Source organism: Populus nigra, chromosome 10 (assembly GCF_951802175.1).
Source record: "Populus nigra chromosome 10, ddPopNigr1.1, whole genome shotgun sequence".
NCBI classification, from domain to species: Eukaryota; Viridiplantae; Streptophyta; class Magnoliopsida; order Malpighiales; family Salicaceae; genus Populus; species Populus nigra.
This window is the reverse complement of record NC_084861.1, coordinates 2,867,637-2,893,303: the sequence shown is the minus strand read 5'-3', so window position 1 is coordinate 2,893,303 and position 25,667 is coordinate 2,867,637. Positions and strand designations below refer to the sequence as shown.

At 33.0% G+C, this 25,667-nt stretch overlaps 2 protein-coding genes across 5 annotated transcripts; one reads left to right on the top strand and one right to left on the bottom strand.

Moving 5' to 3' along the window:
* The first annotated feature begins 4,220 nt into the window (after positions 1-4,220).
* On the top strand, positions 4,221-12,183 carry LOC133706011 (uncharacterized). Of its 3 annotated transcripts, XM_062131504.1 has the most exons (18): positions 4,222-4,510; positions 4,578-4,821; positions 4,958-5,176; positions 5,452-5,510; positions 5,640-5,777; positions 6,989-7,063; positions 8,776-8,859; positions 8,960-9,021; positions 9,185-9,254; positions 10,204-10,279; positions 10,372-10,502; positions 10,637-10,696; positions 10,787-10,861; positions 10,954-11,058; positions 11,227-11,322; positions 11,426-11,506; positions 11,587-11,688; positions 11,773-12,183. In XM_062131504.1, exons 1-18 carry the CDS (start codon positions 4,463-4,465, stop codon positions 11,839-11,841), a joined length of 1,794 nt encoding a protein of 597 aa, XP_061987488.1. In that variant the 5' UTR covers positions 4,222-4,462; the 3' UTR covers positions 11,842-12,183. The 3 variants fall into 3 exon arrangements, with proteins under 3 accessions (XP_061987489.1, XP_061987488.1, XP_061987490.1); XM_062131505.1 differs by lacking the exon at positions 10,954-11,058 and having other exon boundaries at positions 4,221-4,510; XM_062131506.1 differs by lacking the exon at positions 4,222-4,510 and having other exon boundaries at positions 4,683-4,821; positions 4,951-5,176.
* A 3,058-nt stretch (positions 12,184-15,241) lies between these two features.
* Positions 15,242-20,146, bottom strand: LOC133704073 (DEAD-box ATP-dependent RNA helicase 22). 2 transcript variants are annotated; one of them, XM_062128813.1, is made up of 8 exons: positions 19,707-20,146; positions 19,336-19,608; positions 19,077-19,190; positions 18,510-18,988; positions 17,425-17,752; positions 16,387-16,539; positions 16,002-16,053; positions 15,242-15,438 (listed from the first exon to the last, which is right to left on the bottom strand). In XM_062128813.1, exons 1-8 carry the CDS (start codon positions 20,040-20,042, stop codon positions 15,386-15,388), a joined length of 1,788 nt encoding a protein of 595 aa, XP_061984797.1. In that variant the 5' UTR covers positions 20,043-20,146; the 3' UTR covers positions 15,242-15,385. The 2 variants fall into 2 exon arrangements, with proteins under 2 accessions (XP_061984797.1, XP_061984798.1); XM_062128814.1 differs by having other exon boundaries at positions 15,242-15,435; positions 19,707-20,145.
* Between the last annotated feature and the right edge of the window lie 5,521 nt (positions 20,147-25,667).

The window sequence follows — 25,667 nt, the reverse complement described above, 5'->3', positions numbered from 1 at the left end:
GGGAAAAAACACTGTAGCAATCAACAATGTTTTAAAGAAAAAAATTACAAAACCAAATTCTCAATCAGCTCAATATTAAAAAAAAAATCAACAAATATAATTTTGAAAAATAAAGAAATAAAATAGAAAAACTAAGTGGAAAAACATCACAGCAATCCATAGTATTTTAAAGAAAAAAATTACAAAGCAAAATTTTTAATCAGGTCAATATTTAAAAGGTAAAATCAACAAAAATAATTTTGAAAAAAAAATAAATGAAAAAATAAATAAGAAAGTTGAACAAAAAAAGTTGAAAAAAAAAAGAAAGGGAAAAGCAAAAAAAAAAAGAAAGGGGAGAAGAATCACTGTGGATTACTGTTGTAATCCACAGTGTTTTGTGTGTGGGGAAACAGTAAATTCCTCACACGGTTTAGTTATATGTATAATAATTGAAAAAAAATAAATGAAAAAAAATAAGAAAGTTGAACAAAAAAAGTTGAAAAAAAAAATAAAAAAAAAGAAAGGGAAAAATAAAAAAAAAAAAGAAGAATTACTGTGAATTACTATTATAATCCACAATATTTTGTGTGTGGAGAACAGTAAAACCTCCACACAGTTTAGTTATATGTATAATGAGACTTCACAAAGGGCAAGCAGCTGTACATAGGTGCACTTGTGAGGTAGATTTCACAGGAACAGAACATCCCTCAATTCCTCCAACAGTAAATGATGCTAAGATTTCCGAACATGTTCGGCGAGTTTCAATCGGTATACTAGGAGAAGGAAACCATGAGCTATCTCCAAGCTTTATGGGAAGTGAAGATTTTGTTTGATCTATCTTGATAAAATTAATTCTTGGATCCTTTTTTATTTCTAGGCACGAGAAATGAGAAGATTGGGAGCATATATCAACCACATCGCCCTTCATTTACCGTTGATGAGGATGTGTTTCCTATCGGGGCATCAATATATGTGGCATTTGCACATTCATACCTTTCAAATTCAACAGGGATTTTGATTTCTTGAATAAATTTATTTTGCCTATTTGTTTTTAATATATATTTTCCAAATAGGGTTTCATTCATCTTTTTCTCTCATTACAATTTTGATAAAATAAAAATCTCCATTATCTCATCACTTTTTTTTTCGTGAGAAATAAGGCAATATATCTATTTCTCGAAATGGTATCGTTTTTCTTAGCTTTGAATAATTGAATCATTGACAGGGGTACGTACTTATTGGTTTAATTCTCTCCTTATTTGTCTTTGATCTTTATTTAATAAATGTTAATGTGGATTCTCGTTCTTTTAGTTCTCAATAAAGATTATTTTACATTGTTTTTTTATCAAGATCGAGGAAAGGGATAAAATTAAATATAAAAGATAAATTTATCTCTAGATATTTATTAAATGAATTTGTATTCTTTTAAAATAAAAGGAACATGAGGATATATATATATATATATATATATATATATATATATATATATATATATTCAATGAATAGTAATCAAACGTTATACTATTCTATTTGCTTATTAAAAAGAAAAAACTTGAAAGCAAAGTTTGCGACACCAGAAAATTCGACCTTGCAATCAATTAAAATAAACAGACAACATAAATTAACATCACGAGTTACGACAAACACCAAACCTGTAGCCAAGGTCTAATGACCAAAGGCATGTACATGCATAGAAGGAGGAGTTACGATATATAAATGAAGGCTCACACCCGCTCTCTAACAACAACAAGGGAAGCAACGAAAGCAAGGGCGATTCCAATCGCCATTGATGGAGACACGAGGGTGCTTGAGCTTGGCGCTGCGGCCGGGGACATTTCCATGCCAGGTGTATGAACATGGCCCTCATCAGCAGCAGCAGCAGAAGCCATTACCAGAACAGCGACACAAGCAGCCAACATTGACACGGCCATCCTTGATGAATTCATTCTGCAATATCTGCCTTTAGTCGTCAGAAAGAATGTCGGAGTATTTATTACAAGTGGGTTTGCCAATGTTTATATATATATATATAGAGAGAGAGAGAGAGCCTTGCCTAGTTGACCCCTGATCTGTGCTCGTTATGGTCAAGGATGGTAGCAAATGGCCAGCCTATCCTTCCCAATCGATGTCGTTGAAACCTATGGTTGCAAATTTGTGTTCATAGTTTATACACGAGAGATGTACGACAACGCGCACTCCATTTTCTATGGATGGATATCGATAGTACTTGTCTTTGCTGCCGGCCATACGTACGCTGATTACAAAGCTTAGTTAGAGTTGAGATTAACAAAAATTAAGGGTTGATTCTCTCGGAAAATCAAATAAAATACTACTAACCAAAGGGTCGTTGACATTTTACTAGTAAACAAACTATATCAAAGGGTACATTACGTTTTCTTTTTTGATAAAATATTTTTCAAGATTTATGGTTTGGTTCCTCTCTCGTCTTTGATTTTATTGCCCATTTCATTGTTCTTCCTATGATACCAGATATTTTCTTTTGGATTTTAATAAAAAAACTAGAAGTGGGTTTTAAGTTTAAAATCTACTTTGAGGCTTTGAGCCACAGAGCCTCCATTTCAAAGATGATCCACAGTGGTAAGCACCTTGGAGCCTGGACTCGTGTTTATTTTACTGGGCCGGATGGTTGGCAGAAGCTATAAATTTATCAAGCGGTTAATTTCAAGCGACCTTGTCAAGTGTACTATGGCCCTGTTGATGTGAACGTCAAATTATTTATTGATAGTTGTGGGTTCGAATTGATAAATTAGGGTTGATGTATGGATTGATATAACTTTGGAAATAGTGTCTTCTAGAGATTAGTTATTACAAGTGTCGCCATGTTTCGTGGATTACAGTACTGAAGGGGCGATTTTGTCATTCACAATAAAGGATTTTAAACTGGTTATTAGAAGTAAACTGGATTTTTTTTTATGAATTGTATTCTTCATTATTATGTTGATCATAGATACATCAGTCTTTTTATATTTTCTTATAATTTAAATACTTTTAAAAACAAAAATAAAAAATAAAAACTAGGGTTGATGGCTTTTAGGCTTTTTACTCTTTGATTACATGTGATGTGATGATATTTTTGTATTTTTTCTAATGATTTTTTAATAGTAATTAATTTAAACGAAGAGTATAAAAATAATTTCAAAATAAAAAGCCACGCGACAATAAGTGGAAAGCGATTGTGCTTTTTGCGTGGCACATGTAGTGTCTGTAGTGTCTCTCGGTGATCAAAAGCTACCTCCAGTGATGGTATGAGAAGCATCATGCCATCTTCTTTCTAATAATCATGCGCGTGTGCATAGAGGAGCTTTGATTGAGCTCTTATTGATTTTTTTTTCTTTTCTTTCATGTTTACTTTATTATTGCCTTATATTTTATATTAGGCATTTAAAAAAATTAAATATGTCATATTAATTTGTATTTGTATTAATTTTGCCCATCGTTTTTTAATTGTTATTTGTTTTGTTTTTAATGTCCTTTGAAGTTTTTATTTTTAATTTCATCCCTTAACATTTTATTTCATTTAATTTTTGAATCAAATTTAGTTACTTTTCTTTTAATTGTTGTTTTTTTTATCCTTTTTTTTGTTTATATTATCTTTTAATTCGACCTTTCATTATTTTTTTTTATTTTTATACTAGTTTTTATCTTTATTTTTATGATTGCCATTTGTTTTGCTTTTTTTTTTTCCTGGATGATTGAGAGTTTTGCTTCATGATTTCTCAAGTCTGCCTGCTATGGGGTAACTCATTTTCATAACTTAGATCATAGATTTTGAAGATTAGTTTGATTTGACTCTGGTATTTTTTAGATTCTTCTTTTTAATTGATTTTTTTTTTATTTTTATCATTTGACATTATGTTACTATTAGGTCTTCAGTTTCGTGAGTTTTGTCATTTTTCTTTTTATAAGGTTATCTCAATCTCATATCACATATTAGTTTAGTTAACCTGAATTGACTTAATTTTTTTATATTTTTGATTGATTTTTTTTTCTTATCAATTTTATTATTTTATTTAATTATTTTTATACATGATTATCCAACCTCACAACCAAGATAAAACAACTTCACTTTAACGAAAATAAAACAATGTCGTAAAACATCAATCAAAATTAACCCTTTTAATTCTTAATCCAAGTCTTGGATTGGGTGATCAACTGGGCCGAAGTCTTGGATTGGATCAGCAACTGGCCGGGTTTAATTTCTTTGGTTTAGTTGACAGACTCGAGAAGATAGTGTTAGTTTCAGAGTACCTCTCTCACTCTCTCTCGAAAGTCGAATCTCTATAGTTTTGACCTGAGTCGTGTAGCCTTTTAGAACATCCATCCCGGAGACCCGCCGCTTTATCATCATTTAAGGTTAAGCCGTGGCCACCGTATGTATAAGCAGTAAAGACCCCCCTCGCCTTTCCTATGCGCATAATCACCACCACCACCACCACCATCATCTAATAAAAATCCCTCACCTATGGGCTTCACTTCGGCTCTTTCTCTATACTCCCTCTCACATCCAAAGGTAAAAAAACATGTTTCTTGTTATTTTTCTCTCGGAGCATAGAAGTAACAATAATAATTGTCAACAGGTTTCAGCTGGGGCGGTCCATTCTCATTCTCATCCGCTAAAGCACAGACTCCAATCCGAGGCGAACCCTTTAACGGTTCGAAGAAGATGTTTGAGGTTTAGGAGTGTGGTTGTGAAGGCGGCTGCTGCTTCTGGACGTGGCCGCAGAGTGTACAGTCAGTCTCAGCCTCCTTTGATTAATGCTCCCGTCAAGCAGGTTGCCTCCTTCATCGTCCCCGCCGGAGTCTTCGTAGCTGTCACTTTCGGTATGCAATTTTTTTTTTTTTTAAAAAAAAAAGATTCATTGCCTCCAACCCATGATTCAGTTGGTTTATAGATAGAATAGCAGCAGTGTAGAATTTGAAGTAAAATGTTTCGCTAATTTGTGTCTTCAGCTGACAGTTTTGTGGAAATTGGTGGAGAAACTTCTTATGCCGAAGCCAGCAAGGTCTAGTTTATCAGCAGCAGAAAATAAGTCTCCTGAAAAAGGAATGAAATGGTCCTTTGCCCCTGGCACTAATTTACTATCAGGTTTCACTGCCAAAGTCGACAGGGAGTCCAAGCAGAAGCTTAATGAATTTGCCAAGCAACTCAGGGCTTTCAGAAGCGTTGACATGTCCGGTATGTTGCGCCTTTTACTCTTGAGGCTTTCCCAGTGCAATTTCTATTTTTAGCATTTAATAATCTATCCTGGTACCTCATGGGGGGGAGCGGCTTAAGCGCTGCTTATTGATGCAAAAAAGATAAGATACAAATAAAAATACTAAAAATTTCCAAGGAAATGAAATTCGAGAGAAACTAAGTACCTTGTACTAGGATCCAGGTGGCCACTCCCCGCTCTAGTTCTTTCCTAGCAAGTAGACATTTAAATGCAAACCTTTCCATGTCTTTTGCAGGATGTAATTTTGGAGATGAAGGACTATTTTTCCTTGCTGAGAGCTTAGCATACAATCAGGTTAGATTTCTTCAACTAGCTATGTCTGGTCTCTTCATCATTAGAATAGCATTTTTCTATGTCCTAGTCATACATTTTGCAAGTTTGATATTGTTATCTTTATGAATTTTCTAATGTACTGCTTTTCAGATTCTAGAGGAAGTGAGTTTTGCTGCAAATGGAATAACTGCAGAAGGAACAAAAGCCTTTGACCGTGTACTTCAATCAAACATTTCTCTAAAAACTCTCAACATTTCTGGAAATCCTATTGGTGATGAAGGAGCCAAGGTCAGCTCAAGTCTAACCTTTGTTTGAATAACTTTGCAAATAGGAAGAAGGTCATTTGGATACTTGATATATTAGACATTAGAAAAGAATATCTCCTTTTTGGGCATGAAGAAGATTCCAGATTAATATGTGTTTTTGAACTTAGATGAGTTGCTGTGTTGTTATATGGTATGTTCTCCTAAGCTGGACAATTAGATGGAAAGGGTATTTTAATGTTTATTGCAGGCTGCCGCAATATATTGTCATGTTTTTCAGAGTTTGGACATGATATATTTTACTTCACATATTGTTCCAACCAAGCTAGCATACCTTTTCTGTGCAGCTACTTAGCAATTACATGTAAAGATTAACTTTCTTCCATAAATAGAAGCCCTAGTTTGTTGAAAATAATGAACTGAAAGTACAACTACTAATAATAGCTTATGGGCACACTCCACCTAAATGCAGTTAAGATTACTATGAACCTAACGTTGCCTTGCTGTGATACCTTAATACCTCTCACTAGAACCAAATCATGGACCATTTGGTTAGTGCATTAGGTTTTAGGACTTTCTCTTATAATTTAAATCCACACACACCAGAATTTTCTTTACATAGAAACCAAGAAAGAGAAGATATATATTGACAGAGAGGTCTCTGGGAAGAGAGGCCTTGGGGTTAGTCTGTATTTGAAGCCGAGTCTATAGTTTTCATTGTGAATTTCCTTTTGCCTTTACTTGTTGATGCAGGCCAGAAGCTGAATTACATGAATCTCTCATTTGATTTTCCTTACTTTTCCAATAAATTAGTAGATGAACTGATTGTCAAAACACATCTGCTAAAGAGACATATTGAAGATGAATGTATAAGGATGACCAACAATCCTGATGGATTTTAATTCTGACTATTCAAGGAAACTCTAAGTACTCGCATCCAACATTGCCTTTCAGATATCGTACCCTATGCAAAGAGTTCCTGTTACCTTTCAATATCTGGTCATACTCCAAAGTAGAATTCAGTTTGACATCAATATAGGCTTCTTGTGGTTTTGAGTAGTTCAAGTGCATTGCTACCTGCACAAAAAAATTAAAAAATTGATCATATTCATGTTCATGAGAATTTCTTCGAAGTTCAGTTTGTACCTTTTCCCTTCCATGGATTTTATATTATTGATGTTAATTCTTACAACCTCGGGTTCATGTGATTGATGATGTTTTCATTTTATTTAATAGATCCTGTGTGAGATATTGGTGGATAATGCTGGTATTGAAAAGCTCCAGCTGAACAGTGCTGATTTAGGTGATGAGGTAAGCATACTATTAGCTTCAAATTAGTATTTGACAACTATGTTCACAAGCATTGAAAATTCACTAGTTATGTGACCCATGCTCCGTCGTAGGTCATATATTTTTATTTCCTATAAAACAAATTGTATATGCAGATTTTCTCAACGCACCTCTGTAATTTACAAAATTTAAGTTCAAATAATTTTTTTTATGTATACATGTAATCAAATAAATTGAGAACTATATGTATGAATAAATAAATAAAAAATCATTAACGATACTTAGAAATAAAACTTGAAAAATCAAGAGAGGTATAGATCAAGATATTTAATCTCGAAAGACGAAACATTTACCCCGTTGTGTTTGGTAAATTTATTTATTAAAATAATTTTTTATTCAAGAAAACAATAATAGAAATAGAGACATAAATTAAATTGATTGAATAAAATAAAAGAAAAAAAACATCATGCAAGGCTATATATATTAGGAATATTATCTGAAAAGAAAGTTTTTTATTTTAAAAAATAAAGCTCATTCATACAAAAGATAAAAAAATATAGATGAATCAGAAAAACTCTTCAAATTTAAATGCATAGCTAAAAAAATAATCGTAATTTAAAAGAGGGTCTCGAAACAAAATGAAAGAGATAAGGGGTACTAATTTGAATATAAATTAAAAAAAAATTAGAGAAAAAACCATAAAAAAATCATTAATTTTAAAAAAAGAATTGGAAAAAAAAAAGCAAAGGCCATGCACTGTTGGGCCTGCCTGCTTGGCCCATTTTGTTGGATCCAACGCTCGGGCCTACCCTGGCAGGCCTGCACTAATGGGCCCTTATTTTTTTTAATTTGCAAGTCGTCCACCCTAATTTTTTTTTTAAATCAAACGACATGTTGCTTGCTGAGGTACATGACGCGTTGTCTGATTTGCTCAAATTCTAGCTACCATGGTGGCCAGGAAATCAAGGCTTTAGTTTTTTTTACTCAAACACCTGTTTTTCAACCCCTTTTTGACTCTAAACACCTATAAAACAATGTAGGAACCGTGATAAATCTATCTATGGCCTTAAAAAATCTAAAACACCGCCCCAAAAACCAAAATCAACCCGAAATAAAATATTAACCTGAGTTTATATGTGTTTTTTCACGAACTTTAAAGGTAAAAAAACACCTAATATAAACTCTTCTTATCAGATGGAACTATTTGATACAAATATCGTCTGTTTTGGTGATCTAAATCGGTGTCAATGGCACTTTTCTCTTTTTACTGTCGGAATCTGGTGACCCCCCCCCCCTCTCAACTAGGGACTAAAAAATAAAAAAAAATGAATTTTTTCACCAAAATTAAATTGGAAAAATATTGAGGTATTGAAATTGTATAATTTGCATGATTCTTAAAATTCAAGGACCAAAGTGCATCTTTTGCGAAACTTATGACACGCCACCCATGTTTGACATCTTTTTCATTTCGGTTCCTCTTCTTTCATTTCCACTCTTTCATAAGAAATTAAAATCAATTGGTTTTCAATTAGAACTAACTCACCGGAAAAAAAAATTGTGGACCAAATTGAAAAAAAAATTCTTGCACGGGCCCATCCATAATAATGTGTGAAATGATGAATAGTGGAGCCTTGCACAGGGAAAAACCCACGCCTTTTAGAGTTATACTTAATATGTACAACTTAAGGCATATACTGTGCCATGTGCCTAACTGTCACTTGTTTTATTTGCAGGGTGCAAAGGCTATTGCTGACTTGTTGAAGAAAAGTTCAACCTTGCGTGTGGTTGAACTTAATAACAACATGATTGACTATTCTGTATGCTGTTACCTCAACATGTTCTAAAATCTGGTTTTGATATCTGAAGCTGCTATGTTTACTGTTTTTGGTTATTTTTTTCCTTTTGGAATGCAAGTAGGGATTTACAAGTCTTGCTGGAGCACTTCTTGAGAATAATGCTGTACGAAGTATATATCTCAAGTGAGTGGAAGACCTTAAATTTTGTTATTCAATATTATGCGATATCCTGTTTATCCAATCAAATTGTGTGTTTAGCTGGACAAGTTCTTGACAGCTTTAGATATGTATTTCATATTAACTTCTTTCTTTATGTTATTTTGATTGACATTCTATTATTGTTAAGTGGAAATTATGGTGGCGCTTTGGGGGCTAATGCTTTGGCTAAAGGGCTCGAGGGGAACAAGTCTTTACGAGTATGTAAATTTTCTGTATTTTTTTTTTTTTGCAATTCTCTATATTCTACATGGGTGGAGTTGTGCTCCTATATGTTTCATTTTGTGTATGTGGAATATTCTACCTAATAATTACATCTGTAACACTAAACTAGAATCATCAAAATTACAAGTCATGTTTCATAAGTTGCAAATGTACAATACATAGCTCAACAGCCAGTTTAATGAGTTACCTATGTTCACTGATTGTTGATGAAGTTCAGTTTGAAAACCTTGACATCAAGAAAGTTTGGATGTGGATAGTTTCCAATCCATAATTTTAGTTTTTCAGGTTTAATTAATCACAACTTGTTACATTAGAAACAATTGAAGTTGGTTTAGATCAGAGGATCAATTTATTAGCCTCCATGCTGCAATCTTTGGAAAACAGGTTCCCAGTGAATTGAGACTTTGATGATGTAGATGATATTGAGAATTATCTGAGAAACTGTGTAAAAGTCAAGGCATGTAATATGGGATTTACTGTCTTTGCTTGTGTTTTTGAAGGGATGGAAAAATATCATCATTCAGTCTTCATAAAGATTTGCTTTGTAACAGGCCTGAATCAAATAGTTGAATTAGATATTCCAACTGGATGTGGATTATTCAAATAGAGATTCTCCCAATAGAAATGGATGAGTTCAGTATTTATTCTTTTTAAAAAAAATTTTGCAGACAACCCTTTTCTCAGTGAAAACGTTACACCTACCACAATGAAAAACAAAAAAAAAGGTTACAAGGATGTAGTAATTCTGCAGGTTGAGTGAAACCAGCTTTTGCATTGTATTCTTATCTTTATTTGGTAATATGGGAAGTTCCCTATTGAATACTTGTCTTAGTTTTGTTTTGTTAGTTTCTGATGAAATACCAGTGCTATATAGATCTTGCCTTAACATGGAAACGAGATTCATAGCTAGATTATTTTGTTCAGGAACTTCACTTGCAAGGAAATTCTATTGGAGATGAAGGAGTTCGTGCCTTGATGTCAGGTTTATCTTCAACCAAAGGTATACGCATCTAGACATATAACTTATATAATTCTAGTTATCAATTACAATTATCCAAAAAGAAAAAAAAATCTAAAATATTTTTTCTTCAGCAAAACTTACGCATCTAGACATTGGCAACAACTCAATTAGTGCAAAAGGTGCCTTTCATGTTGCCGAGTATGTCAAAAGGAGCAAGAGCTTATTTTGGTTGAACATGTACATGAATGACATAGGTGATGAGGTAATGAAACAGTGAGAATATCCACATCTATTATACAGCTTCTTTTCTTCGTTTTTTATTGTAATCGATTTAATGCTGAAATTGCTCTTTAACATTGACTTGCACTATGTTATTATTTCCTGTAATTTTTTCAGGGTGCTGAAAAGATTGCTGATGCTTTGAAGCAAAACCGTAGTGTAGCAATTATAGACCTGGTAAGATGAGAATGCCTTACTGTAATAATCTCTCATTTGCGTCCATTTATCACTTTTTCAAGAGCTCTTGAATTATTGCTGAGACTACAGGGAGGAAATAACATACACGCCAAGGGAATAAGTGAAATAGCTCAAGTTTTAAAAGATAACACTGTCATCACAACGGTAAGTCCTTTACCATGATTTGATCTTTTTGTTCTTTCAGTTTGGATATGATAACTCTCTCCCCACCCCCACCCTCACCCCCCTTCTCTCAGTTGGAAATCGGTTATAATCCCTTCGGACCAGATGGAATGAAGGTGTTATCAGAAATTCTTAAGTTTCATGGAAATGTGAAAGCACTAAAGCTGGGTTGGTGCCAGGTAGATCCATATACGTTCATAATACTTTGATGGTTTCCTAATTTATAAGCAGCACATTAAGAAACTAAGAATGTGCTTGTAAAAGTATAGGTACTGCCAATAGCATGACTCAATCTATATAGTTTATTGAAATTAGGATTAATAACATGACATGTAAATTTATTGCAGATAGGAGCAAAGGGCTCAGAGTACATTGCAGATACTTTGAAATACAACAATACAATTTCGATTCTGGACTTGCGAGGAAATGGGCTCAGAGATGAAGTTTGTCCCTGTAGATTATTATTTTTAAGGGCTTTTGGGCCATTTTGGTCACTCAATTCTATTTACTCATTTTCCATTTTCCATCAAATTAAAATGTGTGCAGGGTGCAGTTTGTCTGGCGCGCAGCTTGAAAGTTGTCAATGAAGTTCTAACCGAGCTTGACTTAGGATTTAATGAAATAAGAGTAATGAATTGTTCTTTTATCGAATCTTTATTTACAAATCAGCAGCATTTTGCCCCGTTTCATATTGATTTTGCATGCAGGATGATGGGGCTTTTGCCATTGCTCAAGCCCTCAAGGCAAATGAAGATGTAAAAATCACCTCTCTAAATCTCGGAAATAACTTCCTTACAAAATTTGGGCAGGTAACCCCCTCACTTCCTTCAATGTACGTCTGTCATTTTGTTTTTCTGGTGTTTTTAATGGAGGAAAACTATTATACCATGCAGAGTGCTCTCACCGATGCAAGGGATCATGTATATGAGATGAATGAAAAGGAAGTGAACATCCTTTTCTAGAAAATCGATCGCCGAACAGGGAAGCAGCTTGTCATCGTATATTAGAACAGGAGCCATTCTTTTTGCTTGTTCTTCTGGCTAGTTTAGGGGATACTTCATATGTGAAGTTCGAATTTTTGAGCTATAGCCAACATCCATGGATCCAACATTTGGAAATTTTGAGGTTGAGAGATCATATGATAGAGTCATTGTAACTTTTTCCGACTTACAATTAGTTTACAAGCTTTCTTGTAGCAGTCATCTGCTCATAGTAAATAACTAGCAAGCACGCTCAGTGTTGCGGGACTGTATAATTTGTTGAGAGTTTTGGATAAATTATAATTCAAGCCCATTTTAAATCGATACTATAGTTATATGCATTAAATCTATTTTTTTTTACTCTAATTATAAATTTAATGGTGAAATCTAAATATTATTTTAAAAGGGTTTTCATAATTAAAAGAAAAAACTTTAAATATGAAAAGAAATTGATGAAAGAAATTATATAAAATCTTAAATTAAGGGAAGCAGTGGAAAAACATTGAGGAAGGATCAATTAATTCTTAGATTAAAATAAGTTCGGAACATTTGATGTAATTTTTTATATAAGATAAGGATGGGTGGATCTAAAAGAAATAAATGAGTTAAAAAAAATTAAATTGTTAAATAAGCATTTAATACAATTATAAAGATGGGTTTTGAGCTCAAATTAAAAATAGAAAAATCATATTTAGTTTATCTCAAATTTTATTTGAAGGGAACAAAGATTTTCAAGAATCTTATGAAGATCAAAGAAACTAATCAAATAATAATAATAATAATAGAAAAAAAAAGAGAAAACCGAAGAAAAAGCAGAATTTGAAAAAAGAAAAAAGAAAAATGGTGAGGCAGCTCAGCGTGGTAGGCCTAATCGCTTGTTTGAAAACGTGGTTGCGATTGCTTTTCACTTAGAAATATATCAAAATAATATTTTTTTTTATTTTTTAAAAATTAATTTTGATATTAGTGCATCAAAATGATCTAAAAACACCAAAAAATATTAATTTAAAGTTAAAAAAATCAATACTTTTCAAAAACGTTTTTAAAATGTAAAAACAAACAGGGTTCGGTTTCTTAGCAAAATGTATATTAAGAAAAGAAAAAAGAGACAAATATAATGATTAGTGAAAAAACAGTTAAAAGAGATAAAATGAAAAATAGATATTCTTTCACTCTTTTTTTATATCCTAATCCTAAATTAGAATTTTCCAAAATCTCAACCAAACTTACCCAATTGAGGAATTTTACAACATAATATAATACACTTGGGATTTCCTTTTCACAACTTTTCACGCTAGCCAAATTTTCTATTTTATTTTAAAAATAAAAAAATAAATAAAATTTGATTAATTTCTCTTATCGCAAACTAATTAGTAAATACTATTGTGATGATTTGAGTCTTGTAAATTAAAAGATGGTCTAAATGAAGATAAAAGCCATGGATTTATTGATGAAACACAATTGACAAAGTAAATATGTTTTTTTTTCATAGCTATGATTTTCAATTTATTATTTTTATAAAACTTCTGAGGAATGCATAAAAATATTAACAAATACAACATAAAAAATATTAACAATGTTCATCGAAAATTTAACCGGTTAATTTGGTCGACTCGAGTTTTTTTTTTAATTTTTATAATTGATTTTTTTTTAATTTCATCCATTAATATTAGATTGATTGAGAATTAAGCCTCATAATTTGTTTTGATATGCAAACTATAAGATTATCCTCATCTCATGTCTTAGGTTACAAGTATGACAAGTTAACCCTGGTTGACTTGAGTTATTTTTGGTGTTTTTTTAATTGATATTTTTTTTCAATTTTATTTTTCAACACCGAGTTAATTGAGAATTGAGCTTCATATTTATTTTTTTTATTTTGCTTTGTATTGTGTTATCATGATCTCATTAGGTTGTGGGTTTGACAAGTTAACCCGAGTTAACTTAGATTATTTTTTTTTATTGATTTTTTTTTCAGTTTTATCCTTCAATATTGAGTTTATTGAGAATTAAATTTTATAATTTATTTTCTATAGGGTTATCATGATGATCCCATGACTTAATATATAGATTGACAGGTTAACCTAAATCGATCCAAAATATTTTTGTGTCAGTGTTTATTAAAAAATCTATCTTAAATATTGATTTTTAGTCGAATTATGTTTATCGGTCATTCAGGCTGCTTTTGAATTGTCAAGGCCAACTGAGTTATATCAAATCAATTTCCATATAATTTAGATTTTTTTTCAACTAGAAAAAATATTAACATGCTAAGATATTTTTTTAATATAAAAAATTGATCCAACCTACAACATAACATACCAATTATCTATTAATATCTATGGCTTAAAGAAGCAAACCATAAAGACTCAATTCTTCAAATTAAAGCTAAAAAAATATTTTTAATAAAACTAGATACCACAAATACAAAAATATTTTATGGTGTATTGAGAATAGCCTGTAATATCTTATTAATACTCCATAAATTTTACTTTGAAAAAAATACAGATATAATGAGAGAATAAAATTTATAATTTATAAAAAAATAATAAAAATACTTTGATCTAAGATTTCTCTCCTACTTGTTTATCTTTTTCTTCAAAATAAATTTTAATAAATAACCAATATAATTAGTTTTTAACACAATAAAATTTCTCACGCAAATACACCCGCTGTTATTAAACCCGCAAAAGTATGGAGAAACTTCTTCCTTGGTGGCATTCCAAGCCAAGAACCCTAGATCCATCAACTCCTTGATGCCGTGGCAAAGCATGCCGTCACATGCCCTTAGATTTTCATTTGTCTAGCAAAAATATCATGGTGAGGAGATGATTAATTTATCAATTTGTTCACCAAGTAGATGAAGCCATTAATCTTTTCGTGAAATAAAAAAAAAATTGATCCATAAATAAGATGAATTAAAAAAATAATGATAAAAAGGATGGAACAAATTAAAATAAAATCTTTTAAGAATAGAGGGACTTGAAAGTACATAAAAACGAATTCTTGGGCAAAGAAAAACATGAAAGAATGAGAGGGGGGCAAGATGTGATTATGGCTGGTGGTGTTACAGCTTCACTCCCCACGGATAGAGCACATCCTAAAAACTTGGCTGAGGAGGGGGGCATCGCAGAATAACACACCAGCGGGCAGCGGCAGCCCTAAATTTCAAAGGGAAAAGTGTAATTCTAGAGACAATGCAGAGGGTTTTTTTTTTTTTTTTTTTTGATAGCTGGAATTCCATGTTAAAGAGTTTTGGCTGCTGGGCCTTGGAACCCTTTCCTGTACCAAAGAGGAAAGAAGTTTATCTGCACGGTAAACTTGCTACAGCTAAGCAACAAAGTGCAGAGGCTATGAAGATTTTGGTATACAATCAATGAACTGATCATGGAAAGGGCTGCTTAAGACAAAGTGAGAGACATAATCAATGTAATTCAACCAAGAATACATTTACATGGGTATTATGATAATTAAAGGTAACTAATTGAAGAAAAACAAACTGATTAGGGTATCTGCTTCTAGTTCCTTAAGCACTCGTCAATGCAGCAGTCGATTTGTCTATCAATTTGCTAAAACCTGATAAAATAGCACAATGACAATCAGTTTGAAATTTTATGACAATCAAACTGCACCATACCAGCTGGTACTGGGCATTGTTAATTAATCCATAACAAAGAAATATCCTCAGGTTAAATATAAAATTGGATGGAGGTTTGCTAGATCACAAGCTCCTTTGGAGATTTGACCTCTGAAAGCACCTCAGCAAATGAAAAGGTTTTTTCATAAGAGGATAATAGATTCAACGTTTCCATCCAGGGAAGGATTTCAAGGAAGTCATTTATGATTTAGAGTTGAAACTATTGAGTTTGTTGCTCTTTAATTACCAAGAAAATAACAGGTTGATTTTCCACTTCATCAAGGAAGCTTTTATGGGCATGGTTTGGTTAACCAAGGGCCAGGCAAATTCTTTGCCTTGGCAATTCTCAAATCAATCTCCTTCCCCTGTAAATATAAGAGGATTGGGAATCTTGCATGGTTTTGAATGTTTTCTTCCCGGGTACCAAAATGGAGACCGATTTAGAAATCTCAGTTTGTTCCCTTCCCTTGCGCTAAAATAAAACGGCATTAAACAAATAACCTACCTCTCTTCTTAAGTTTGTTTCTGAAGCTCCTTTTCCGGCTAAAAGCAGTCTCCTGCAGCCATTCAAAAACATGAAATTAGGAAGATAAAAATGCGCAACTGAGAAAAAAATACAGAAATTAATTCAGGCACTAGGACTCCAGCGCTGATTTTTGTTGATTAATCAGTATTCCTCATGGATCAGAATGGCGACTTGCACTTAAATCAGCAAATGACCACTAAGTTATTGCAGAGCAGTAGCCCAGGGTGTTGCATCCTCATCCCTCAAAAAAGAGGGAGGAGGAGTGAGCAAAGAAAAGATTGTTGCTTTTAACTAAGCATGGGGAATATTAGAATGGTTAAGCTGGTAAACTACTTGAACCAGAAGTGCATGATTTGACAATTACCACAGGCTGACCCAGTTTCTCTGCTTGACGAATAGCATCAACAAGATCCCGGTTGGATTCAGTATACAGGCTAGTGACAAGTCCATGTTGACCAGCCCGGGCTGTGCGACCAACTCTATGCAAGAAATCTACAGCAGAGGTGGCAAAGTCTGCCTGGAATGTACCAATTACAACCACAGTTAGCTTCAAATGTACGGCTTATGCACTGTGATTTCAAGCAAATGAAGCTGTAATCTGATTAACTCAATTCAACTAATGCCAAGTCTGATAAATGTAACAGGGTGTTCTATAGGAGAACTAACCACTGGTTAGGCATTTAACTTTATCATCTCAAAACTAGAGAAGACACATCCTAAGAAAAAAAAATTAAAGGGAAACTCTGGAAAATGATATTTCTCTGTGATAATTATCTCCTAAAAATTGCATCCCGTTTTTTAATTTTCAATCTTGTGGAATATCTCAGTCTCCCTTCCCGTAATCCAAACACCAATAGAACTCCAACGGTTGCGAATTCTTCCATTATGGCTACCTGTAAGTTGCACTACATGTTTGATACTATCAATGAGATGAGAATATCTCTTGTTTCCATGGGCAGTGGTATGTTTTTGTTAATTTTATGTCTGCGATTGTTTTTTCACTATAGTTTACAATTTTATTTCACTTTTTTTTAATACCAAACATTGCCAGGATTTCCTGCTATCATGACCATTTTTTATAAAAAGAAAAGAGAAATTGATTAAAAAAGGAACAAGTCACAAGCACAATAAGAAGAATGAGACATCCTCCACAAAGAAAGAAACTAAAATGATGTGACTTTCCACTGAATATTGACTGAAAAAACTTTTGCAAAGCCACAAAAGTAGAAGTCCTTGATGAGGCTGAGAAAACTATTCAATCCTAGTCTTGAAGAGAATAATGAATGTGATCAATATAAGAAAACTATTCAATCCTACGAGTCTTGAAGAGAATAATGAATGTGATCAATATAAAAATGTAAGAAATAGATACAAGTAACAAGTAATTGATTGGAAGAAGAACCTGAATAACATGTGAGACATCCGGAATGTCGACTCCACGTGCAGCAGCATCAGTGCACACAAAAACTCCACCTTTTTCTCGGAAATCAACCAATGTCTTTGCACGTTCCTCCAAAGAGCTGTCCTTATGGTAACGAAAACACTCAATTCCTGCTTTACCCAATATCTTAGCCACTGCTTCAACAGCCTCAACAGTGTTTGCAAAAACCATAGTTCTACTCACACCAGCCCCATAATCTAACATGTCAGATCTAAATCCTTGTTTCACAGCCTCAATGAGTGCATGCAACTGGGTATCAACTGTAACTTCAACCCACTTTCGCTCCAATCTGAAAGGCAAAAGAAACAACAAATCGGTAACAAAATCAACATACTGAAGAGAGCAAATGTGATACACTACAAATTAATGACGCCACCATGTGTAGCAGGAACATGTTTGAAAAATTGTGCATATACTTAAAATTTAGATTTTCGATTACAGGTTGCCAGCAGGACAGAGCCTCTGAAGCCCCATGTCATTGCAAGAGGAGGTGGCTTGACTAGCATCATACTTGGACAAGCAGCAGGATAAAAACAAGTTATCCCAAACCCAATTATAGGTAATGCGAGCAAGGCCTATGAAGGAAGCAACAAGCCAACAAGAGTTCAGGGAGATAACTCTGATAGACCAACGAAACCCAACCAACCATGGGTGCATGTTTCCAACAAGGACAGGGAATATTGGACCAATGAACATGAAACTCGCATAAAAAAACCCATTATTCTGCATGGCAGTGAAAAATTAAGATCCGACTATTTTCAAGTGACCAACCAATATCAGGAAAATGCATACGCAACTCAACATGTCCATGACTGATGCAGGGAATTCCTGAGTTGCAAATTGGTATAATACTTTAGCCATAGATTTATATCATCATTTCTCTCCATGTTAGTTATGCAGGTGTGAGCAGCAATATGAATTCCGAAATAAACTGTTTTACATGCAGTGGATGACAGCAAGTCAGCAATATAACACATGAGTTGCTGGTAGACAAGAAAAATAAACATATGTGAACGACAACTAGCAAGCACAATTGAACATGGCACCTAGGGTTGTGACAATGAAGATAGGTTCCACTAATCCAATTTGCATCTGGAAACATTCGCTTCAGCATGGCTCCAGCAGTTTTTTTTCCATTGACTGGTAGGGTGGCTGCGACAAAAATGTACTGCTTACTGCGTTCGTAATTTTTTCTCACCCTCCTCCAGTCTTTTCTGTCAATGGACCCAGCCTCAATTTCCTCTTTTATGTCATCAACTTCAAACTCAGCAACAAAATCCTCATCCTCTTCCAAGACTGATTCTTGTTGGTCTTCTTCATCCTCTTCTAAGACTGATTCTTGTTGGCCTTCTACATCCTCTGAGCTGAAACGCTCTAGAGAATCAGAACCTATTCCCTGAGGAACCTCGACTGCAGATTTATTTGCACGGGACAGCTGCTTCTCATCAAAACGAAGCATGTTTATGAGACGGATAACTTGATTCTGAAATCCCCCACAGAGAAGCATGTCTGCTTCATCAAACACCTAACAATTATCACAGACAACAAATAAACTAAAAATACAAGGTTCCTCAACCAACTTTGACAAATAGCATGGGTTACGAGGAAAATACCACATATTTTACACCACGAATAAAACTGGACCGGGATTGTTTTTTCGGATCAATATTATTCAGAAGGGCAGCTGGTGTTGATACAATAATATCCGGCTGATTGACTGGCCAGCCCTGCAGTCAAAGCAGAATCATATTCACAATACTCTTAAAGAACCCCGAGAATGAATCTGAAAAAAGTCACAGACATGGAGAACAAAAAAAAGAAAAAGCCATGGCACATCTGTAATCAAACAAGAAGAGTTAGGTGATCACTTACCTGTCGGCCACAGACAGCTGCAACTTTAAGAAGTGGGTGGCCATCATCATCACAAAGACCACTAGCCATCCTGACAACTTGGTCACATAGCAACACATTGGGGCAAAGAACAAGAGAAAGCCCAGATGGGGTTGGAGTCAATCCTCGTTGAGAAGCAGAAGCAGATAGCCTGTTGTTAATTAGAGGAACTAAGTAGGAATGTGTTTTACCACTACCAGTCTCCGCTGCAATAACCACATCCTTTCCCGAAAGTATTGATGGTATAGCCGCAGCCTAAGAACCATTTAACGATTATTATTATCTATCATAGAGATATGGTTAACATAAAAGAAAAGAAAAGAAAGAAACGCATATATGTTTCAAAGAGACACCTGAACAAGAGAGGGTCTTGAAAAGCCAGTATTGGAGAGAGCTCGAGAGAGCGGATGAGACAAACCAAGGGAAGCCCAGGAAACAGCGTGGTCGGAAAAGAAGGTCTCGGTTGTCTTAGTCTCGGCTGCCTTAGTCTCGGCGACAACAGCAGTGGCGAATCCTCGAATTGCTCTTGGGTTGAGGAAAAACAAGCGGATTCGAAGCGGAGAAGATAGAAATGAAAAGGAGGGCTTTAATTGGGAAAGGGGTTTAGGTTGTCGTGGAGGAAGTGAAGATGGAGCAAGTATTTTATACGAGGAATGGAGCATTGAAGCAGGAGAGCGATGATGAAGCATTTTCTTTTATCTTACGATGATGACTTCGTTTTTTGGCTGGAGAAGAAAGGAGGACATGATAGAGGGGATTATGGGGTAGGGTTTTAGCATAAACCCTTTGCTATTGTAATTTATTCTTTATGAATATTTATGATATATTTTATTGGATATAACTAGATTATTTGTCCGCTATGCTAGGTCAAATTAAGTTTTAAGAAAACATTAATAAAAATATTCATGCATCACTTATGTATTTTAAAAAGAAAAAAAAACTAAAATTATGTAGGGATTAATTTAAAATGATGTAGATGATTAATGAGTTTAAAGATAATATGATAAATAAAAAAATAGTTTAACTATAAAAAATTTTAAAATGATATTTTTTAAAAAATTTGATAAGTTCAAAAATAACTTAGGCAACTACAAAAAGACATAGTTTGACTAAAAAAATTCAACATGATATTTTTTTAAAAAAATATCGAGACGACAACATATTGGATCGACTCAAGTTAACACGTAAAATTTGTGATTGGGGTCATGAAACTGTGATTATCTTATAGAAAGTAAATCAAAACACATATCGAAACTCAGTTCTTAATCAATTTAATATTGAAAAATGATTAAAAAAATAAATTAAAAAAGGCAAAAAAAAACTTTAGTCAACTCGGGTTAACTTGTCGAGTTTGAGTCATGAGACCTGAATAACTCAATAGAAAAAAAATTAAAATGAATTATAAAATCTAATTCTCAATCAATTCAATGTTGAAAGAAAAAATAAAAACATCAATTAAAAAAAAATTAAAAAAAAAACCTGAGTCAACTAGATTAAGTCATTAAACTCGCATCTGGGTCATGAGATTGAGATAACCTCATAGAAAATATAGCAAAATAAACTATAAAGTTTAATCTTCAATAAATTCAATATTAAAAAATAAAATTGAAAAAAATAATTAAAAAGATTAAATTAAAAAAAGAAAAAGAAAAAAGAAAATAAAATACTGTTTGTGATAAGAGAACAATGATTTTCCCTCCCCTCCTCAATTAGTTTTTGTTAATATAATATAATGTAATATGATAGTTTATTGTATTTCTTTATTTGCTTGCAAAACTTTTTATAATGCAATAAATGTTTAGTAAAATAATTTCATTTTAATCTCTATGATTTTTCAAATAATTTGCTTCCAGACTCGATTCAAGCTCAGGTTAAAGTTGATAAGATCAGTATCAAAATTTTACTATTTAATTTTTTAAATAAAATAATGTTATTTCAAATAAAATAAAATATTGAAACTAAATAATTTAATAAAAAAATAAAATAAAAAATCATTGAAATTGAACCTCGCTCGGTTTTGCTTGTGGAAAGCAAACCCAGCCGAGTGTTTGATAACTATACGAGGACATCATTGAAGGCAAGAAAGATTGAGAGCTCCATGGCTCAAATTGCTTGAAATTAAGTAGTGGATCAGGAGAACCAACAAGAAGAAGAACCAAAAGTAGCAGACAACTCACAAACTACATTCTGTCAAAAGCCATAATCACTATTTCTAGCATGCAAATAGACCAATTCTATTTCTCTTTCTTCTCGTTTGGCTTGCAATTAATGGATCGCTTCAATTATTATATAGAAAGAGAGGAGGAGGAGGATAGCAATGGGAAAAACTAGGGCTTGGTATTTTCAATTTGGTCCGGTTCTAGATCAAAATAAATAACCAAATTAAAATTTTTATTTTTTTCAAATTTTTAAAACGAACCAAAAACCGGTTTAAACCGACCAGTTTCGGTTCAGTTTTTTCCTTCCAAACCGGTCGGTTTGGTTCGCTAACTTGAAAATCTAGAAAATGATGCAATTTCTATACAAGCAGCTCCTAGGTTCCAAAAAGGGGTTTGATTTTAGCAACTCAATCCTTATCAAGAAGACTTATTTCGATGCTTGTGAGCATCTTTTCATGGAAAGCAGACATAATGCCATAAATTGAGTTCCTTAACACATCAGCAATGGCATAAGCTTTTGTATATAGAGGACTGCCTCGTTTTTTGTTGTTGTCGCAACATCTCTTCTTATTGTGCTTGGAGTATTCCATTTAATAGCAACTAGCCCCATCAACTTTTGGGGTTACAAGCTTGTCTTATTCCCCATGAAAACTTTAATAGCAACTGAAAAAGCTCATTATGAGTGAGTCATCGCTCGTTCGAGTTGAAAATTTAGTGTGTTCATGTTCGACGAAGAAGAAGAAAAAATCGAGGAAGAGTCTGCGAGGTTCATCAAATAGGTGTTTGTGTGTGTGCCTGTAGGGGGGGCTTGCTGGTTAAGATCCAGAGAAGTAGAGATGTAGAGAGCAAAGGGAAGGGCGGCAGCTGGTTTTGTTTTTAGTGAATGTTACTTTAGGTTTAGGGTTAGAAAAAACATTCTATTTATACTTGTTTTTTTTTAAGTGTTAGCTTGGTTGAACCAGTTCGGTTTGGTTCGGTTCAATCGGTTTCAGACTTTGAAAACCGAACCGAACCGGAACTTTTTTGTGATTTTTTAATTGGTTTTTTTCGGTTCGATTTTTTCGGTTATTTTTTTTGTTTTTCGGTTTAATCGGTTTTTTCGCTCACCCCTAGGAATAACACACAGGGTTTTTTTACCAGTTAAGGTTTCAATATCACAAGGCTCTCGCTATCTTCTTCTTCTTCTTCTTCTATTAATTTGTTCGTGAGAAAGAGAGGGGTCTTGGTTTTTAAGTTAGGGTTGAAAAGGGTTATTTATTTTAATTAGTAAAAATAAAGAGAAAAATGAGAAATTTTGATTAGTAAAGGAGTAGATTTTGAAACAAAAAAACTACTAAATAGAGAGTGGTCAATTGTTGGTCAAAGAACTAATTTAATTATTTAAATAATACATGGATTAATTAGTTAGTTTTAGTAAACTACAAGGACTAAGTTTTATAATTAACTCTCATTAATGAAACGGATATGGATAGTCGGGTGCCTTTTGAGAAGTCTTATAAAAAAAAAAATTATCTTATATGTTTTGATTGTTTTGATATCCTAATGTTAAAAATAATATTTTAATATTTTTCCAGTAAAAAATATATTAAAAGCAATAGCTAACATAATTTTAAACACCCTTTAAAATAATAATAAAAACACTGAGTTTTGTCATGAGAGTTTCTGACAAGCTCCTTTCCATTATTACAGCGTCCTAGTTCTCCCAAAAATAGTAATCGAATCTAATTTAGGCCAATTTTATTTGATCATGGACCAAATTAAAGGTTTAATTATGTTTAAGAATTAATTTGGATCAAATTAAAAGATTTAATTAGGTGTAAAGACTTGACTATACTCTTAATAGGTCAAATTAATTTTATTATGGACTTAATTGGTGAAAAATTAAGTTTGGAAGCTTAATTTGAACTTAATCAAGAAGATTAAAATTTTAGAGGACCAAATTTAATTTTTGCGAAGTTAATTTGTTGAAATTAGGGACAAAATTGTTAGAAAATCAAAGTTTAAGATTAAGGATCAAATTGAAGAAAATCACAATCGAGAACCTTTCTAAAAAAGACGTTAAACTTCAAGAACTCAATTTGATTGAAAACATGAATGAAGTTGAAGCAAATTATAAGTTAAGTGGTTAATTAAGGATCAATTTGCATAAATCCAAAACCAATAACCTTTTAAAAAAAAATGCTAAACTTTAAGGACCCAATTTGGTTGAAAATAGGGGTGAAGTTTAAGCAAATTGAAAGTTAAATTATCAATTAAGTATCAATTTATATAAATCCAAAACCAATAATCAAAATAAAAATACGTTAAACTCATAGAGTCATTTTAAGATTTGGTAAGGGTGAAATTGAATTGATTCTTAGAATCAAAATTCTATTGAGGACTTAATTGAATAAATTAGAAGATTGAGGGTTGAAATTGAAATATGAGAGTTTTAAACCTAAATTAACCCTAAATGCCAAAACAACATCATTTCATTTTGTCTACGTGTTAGCGTTCGTGTTTCTTAAAAAACGCATTAATTAGTCATTTGGTTACATATTGTTAAAAAATTAAAAAAACATGGGTCCCACCATTTATATGCGACAGGACCTCGATTTTTAGGAAGCAGGGAATTCGTGCTTTTCGCGCACTGTTCATGCTAATTGCATTGTTCACTAAACAGTGCAATTAGCATGAACAGTGTAACATGCTATACTGTTCCGGCCGGACCGGGTCTGGTCCAAAGCTCAACATGCATTGAATTAAGTCCGACCTAGTAAAATAAAAAATAAAAATTATTTTTAATTTTTTAATTGTGTTTTATTCGAAAAACTAGTGTTTAATATTATTTAATGACACTACGTAAATTAGACAGAGATCGCTTGATGATGTAGCATTTGCAGAATTTGATCGCAATTCCAATTTTGGTCCTAATTATATTTTACCTGATGTTATCGCGCACTTAAAAAACCAAAAAAATTGTAGTCCTTGTCAGATATATTTCATACATGATGAAATTGTAGATAGTTTAATGGAACAATGAAAAATATTTTATATAAAGTATTATTTATTTCATAATATAATAACAATAGTTAAATCTACAATATTTAAATTAAAAACCATAAATATTAATATATATTTTTTAAATTTATTTTATAACCTTAATTTCAAAAGCGTTATTAACCAAACACATTAAACTACTTTTTGTTCAACCTTAATTTCAACCACAGTTTTAACCAAACATACATAAATACCAAACCAACCTCAACTAAAAGCACTTTTTATAAAAACAACTTTTTTCAAACCACAACCACAACAGCTACCACAATACCAAACACACTCAATTGAAATGATACATTTCGATGTTATTTTGACAAAAACGGTGTGTTTTTGATCAAAACGACGTCGTTTTGGTCAACAAAGGTAAAAAAAATTAAAACATCATTTAACACTATTTATCATCTTCAATCTTTGTACTTGAAAAGCTGTCTGAATGATTATTTTTTAAAGATATTTAATACATCATTTCTCCACCAAATAAAACAAACAAGCATCACTCTCATGGTCAGACATTGTACTACACCCCATCTTAATTCTTGTTGGGTGGTCGTCTTTGTAGGAGTCGCAGCGCCGTCCTAAAGACAACAACTTGATCAGCTTGTGCAACCTAGCTTTAGTAGCTTGTGATGTTTACTTTTGGCCAACGATAGGATCTTTTCCATTTCAATTAAGGGTCACGATTCATGCTAGATAAACATCTCATACCTTTTAAATGATGATGAAATCCATTTAGAGGAGGAGGAGAGACCGAAGCATAAACCTACCTTGTGCACCAGCTTTTTTAAAAAAAAAGAGAGAGAAAATAACACAACCACCGCTCTTTCTTCTTCTTTTTCATAGACACCAGACAAAACCACCCCTAGTCCAACCCCAACTTCACACTTTCCAACATCTTCTCATTGTCTTTCCACCATTTTCCACTTGCACCAATAAAAAACCCAACCCAAATACCATTTTCATCTCATTCCATAATAGCACTACCATTAATCTAGGCAGCACCACCGTAAGCGACGTAAATTTCAGTCAATAGCTTACCATTAGCAACAACAACCTATTTCCTTTTTGGCCGAGTCATTTAAGACAACAACGTGAACTCCAAAACCAACCATATCCCAC